Genomic DNA, 2,415 nt, shown 5'->3' on the forward strand with positions numbered 1-2,415 from the left:
TCTCCAGCTTTACATTCCAGCCTCAGCAAACTGCCTGTAGTTCTTGCACACACCAGGCTGTTTCTCACCTCTGTACCTTTGCTCAGGCTGTGCCTTCTTCCTGGAAAGCCTCCGTCACCATTCCCTCAGTCCACCTAACGCAGCTCATCTTTCAAGGCCCTGTTCCTCTAAGAAGCCTGGGTTCCCGTAACTCCATGATACTCCCTACATAACCCCATCACCACACTTTTCCCATGGTATTATAATGATTTTTTCATATCTCCCTCCCCTATTTACTTCCTGGTGACTGGGACAGTGTGTTGAACCCTTTTTATAATCCCAATGCCCAGCTCAGAGTCTGGTATATAGTATGTGTTCAGTAGATGTCTGTTAAATGAATGAGTGAATAACTTCTTTCACTGCCTAAGTGTAAGAACTTTGGAACATGAATCTTGAAGGGTTTTCTCTGACTCCAAGGAATGGAGCTTGTCTGTCTCACTTGTTTGACTCCTATGATGCCATATAATATAGTTGTAATATATGTTATCTCCTTAGTTAATCTGTAAGCTCATGGAAGGCAGAACTTCTATGCTTTTTTCTATCCTCTGCAATGTCTAGCATTGTGCTTGGCACTTAGTAGGTTCCTAGTGAGTCTTTGTGGATGAAGATGATGACATGGCAGCTTGGAGGGGGGCTAGCATTTAAAGGGGTGCTGTTGGGAGAACTGTACCCCAATTGACTCTTCTCCCCTCTCCCATGCACTTCTGCCACTGTCCTGCCGGCCTATGATTCTCTGTGCTTCCTCTTTCAGCCAGTATGGCTGTCTGTGGACTTTGATAACTGGAGAGACTGGGAAGGGGATGAAGAGGTGGAACTGGCTCACATGGAACATTATGCAGAGGTAAGAGAGAGACAGCACCTGCCGCTTCTTACCCATCTTGATCATCTCTCTACACATTTTTGTGGATGATTGTCACCAGGGTCCAGCAGAAATATACAAGCTCCCCAGGCAAGCTACTCATTGGTGGTGATATTCTTTACATATTTTGTGCGATGTTTGTTTAGCAGAGGTGAGAGAAATGACTTCTATTAGTAAAATTGTATAAACAGATTCACTTTCTATTCAGAGTAGAGCCTGTGTTCTTACAAAGTTTAGAAAAATATTTTCCCACTTTTCTGTAGCTCATGTTCCCACTTCTGTTTTCTTTGTGTTAATTTTTTCCCTCTGAACCAGACAATTTTGTGGGAAGCTCAAAGTAAGAGTATAAAATTGACATCAGAAAGTAAATCACTGGTTTGCAATAAATAGCATCTTGCCATGTGTAATTTGGTTTGATAATTTCAGCTAGTATTTATTCAAGTCATAAAACACTAATAGACACTAACCTGCACTAGTAAGGAGTGTGCTCTATGTGTGTGTTGAATTTTCCTTTTAAGAAGGGGATCAATTTACTTTTCTCCAATTAATTCCAGTGATGTTTCGGGGTTTTGAAGAAGGGGGCAGTTGCCTGGCTGGCCCTGGCTGGGAAGGTTTTCCTGTGGTCCATGAATATGCAAATTTATCTTCCCTCACCCCTCTTCTCCCTTGTGACTACGTTTTTCTTCCCACCAGCTTTTGAAGAAGGTCAGCACCAAGAGACCTCCCCCTGCCATGGATGACCTGGATGTAAGCGAAGCCTGCCCTTTGACCCTTCAGTTTCTTTTTAGCCCTTAAAAATAAGGGCCTATCCCAGTCCCTGACACAGAGTAGTTCTCAGTGTATGTGAGCAGAATCTGACTTTGACACGGGAGGCCGAGTGTTCTTCTTCAGGCTTTAGACAATCCCAGCAAGACCCTCCTCCTTCCTACCTCTCCTCTGCTTCTCCACTCAACAGCACCAGTCCTTGTTGAGTATCTTTACAGCTCCAAGGAACAGTAGCATTAATCGAAATTCTGAACTAAATGATATATATGACATAGTGCTATTTATTGAGTGCCAGTGATTTATTTTATTTTTCAAAGTTTAAATCCTTCTGCATTAGTCTCCCAAGAGGTCGTGTGGTTTAGAAAAGCACAAAAGAAATCTTCGAGAGCGGGAAGGAGTGAGCAGCATTTGTGAACACAAATGTTCACTGTAGAATTTGAGACCCTACAAACGCTTTTGTCTTTTTCTTCCCCAGGATGATTCTGACAGCACTGATGCAAAAGGTAAATTAGCTTTCTATGACCGCATAAAGTTGGGGAAGAGGCTGTGGCTATCTTCCAGTCATTTGGAAAAGCCAGGGCCCGGGCCTTTGTCAGCTCTTTGGCTGTCCACCAGGTGTCAGCTCTTTGGCTGTCCACCAGGATCCTCTGGGATCTGTGAACTTTCTTAGAAGCTCTTTATTAAGGTTCCCCTTCATGCTTTACTTCTCTCTCCTAGGCACTTGACCATGGCTACTGCATCAGATGGCAGGA

The 2,415-nt window shown here is 43.6% G+C and overlaps 1 protein-coding gene across 1 annotated transcript in view; it reads left to right on the forward strand.

The window, feature by feature from the left end:
• The window catches only part of PTGES3L (prostaglandin E synthase 3 like), a 5,677-nt gene extending 3,262 nt beyond the window's left edge, over positions 1-2,415 (forward strand). The window contains 4 exon segments of the mRNA XM_023725231.1: positions 791-880; positions 1,592-1,645; positions 2,139-2,166; positions 2,381-2,415. Coding sequence (XP_023580999.1) covers positions 791-880; positions 1,592-1,645; positions 2,139-2,166; positions 2,381-2,388 — 180 coding nt within the window. The 3' untranslated portion in view covers positions 2,389-2,415.

Source organism: Trichechus manatus, unplaced genomic scaffold, assembly GCF_000243295.1.
Source record: "Trichechus manatus latirostris isolate Lorelei unplaced genomic scaffold, TriManLat1.0 scaffold00294, whole genome shotgun sequence".
NCBI classification, from domain to species: Eukaryota; Metazoa; Chordata; class Mammalia; order Sirenia; family Trichechidae; genus Trichechus; species Trichechus manatus.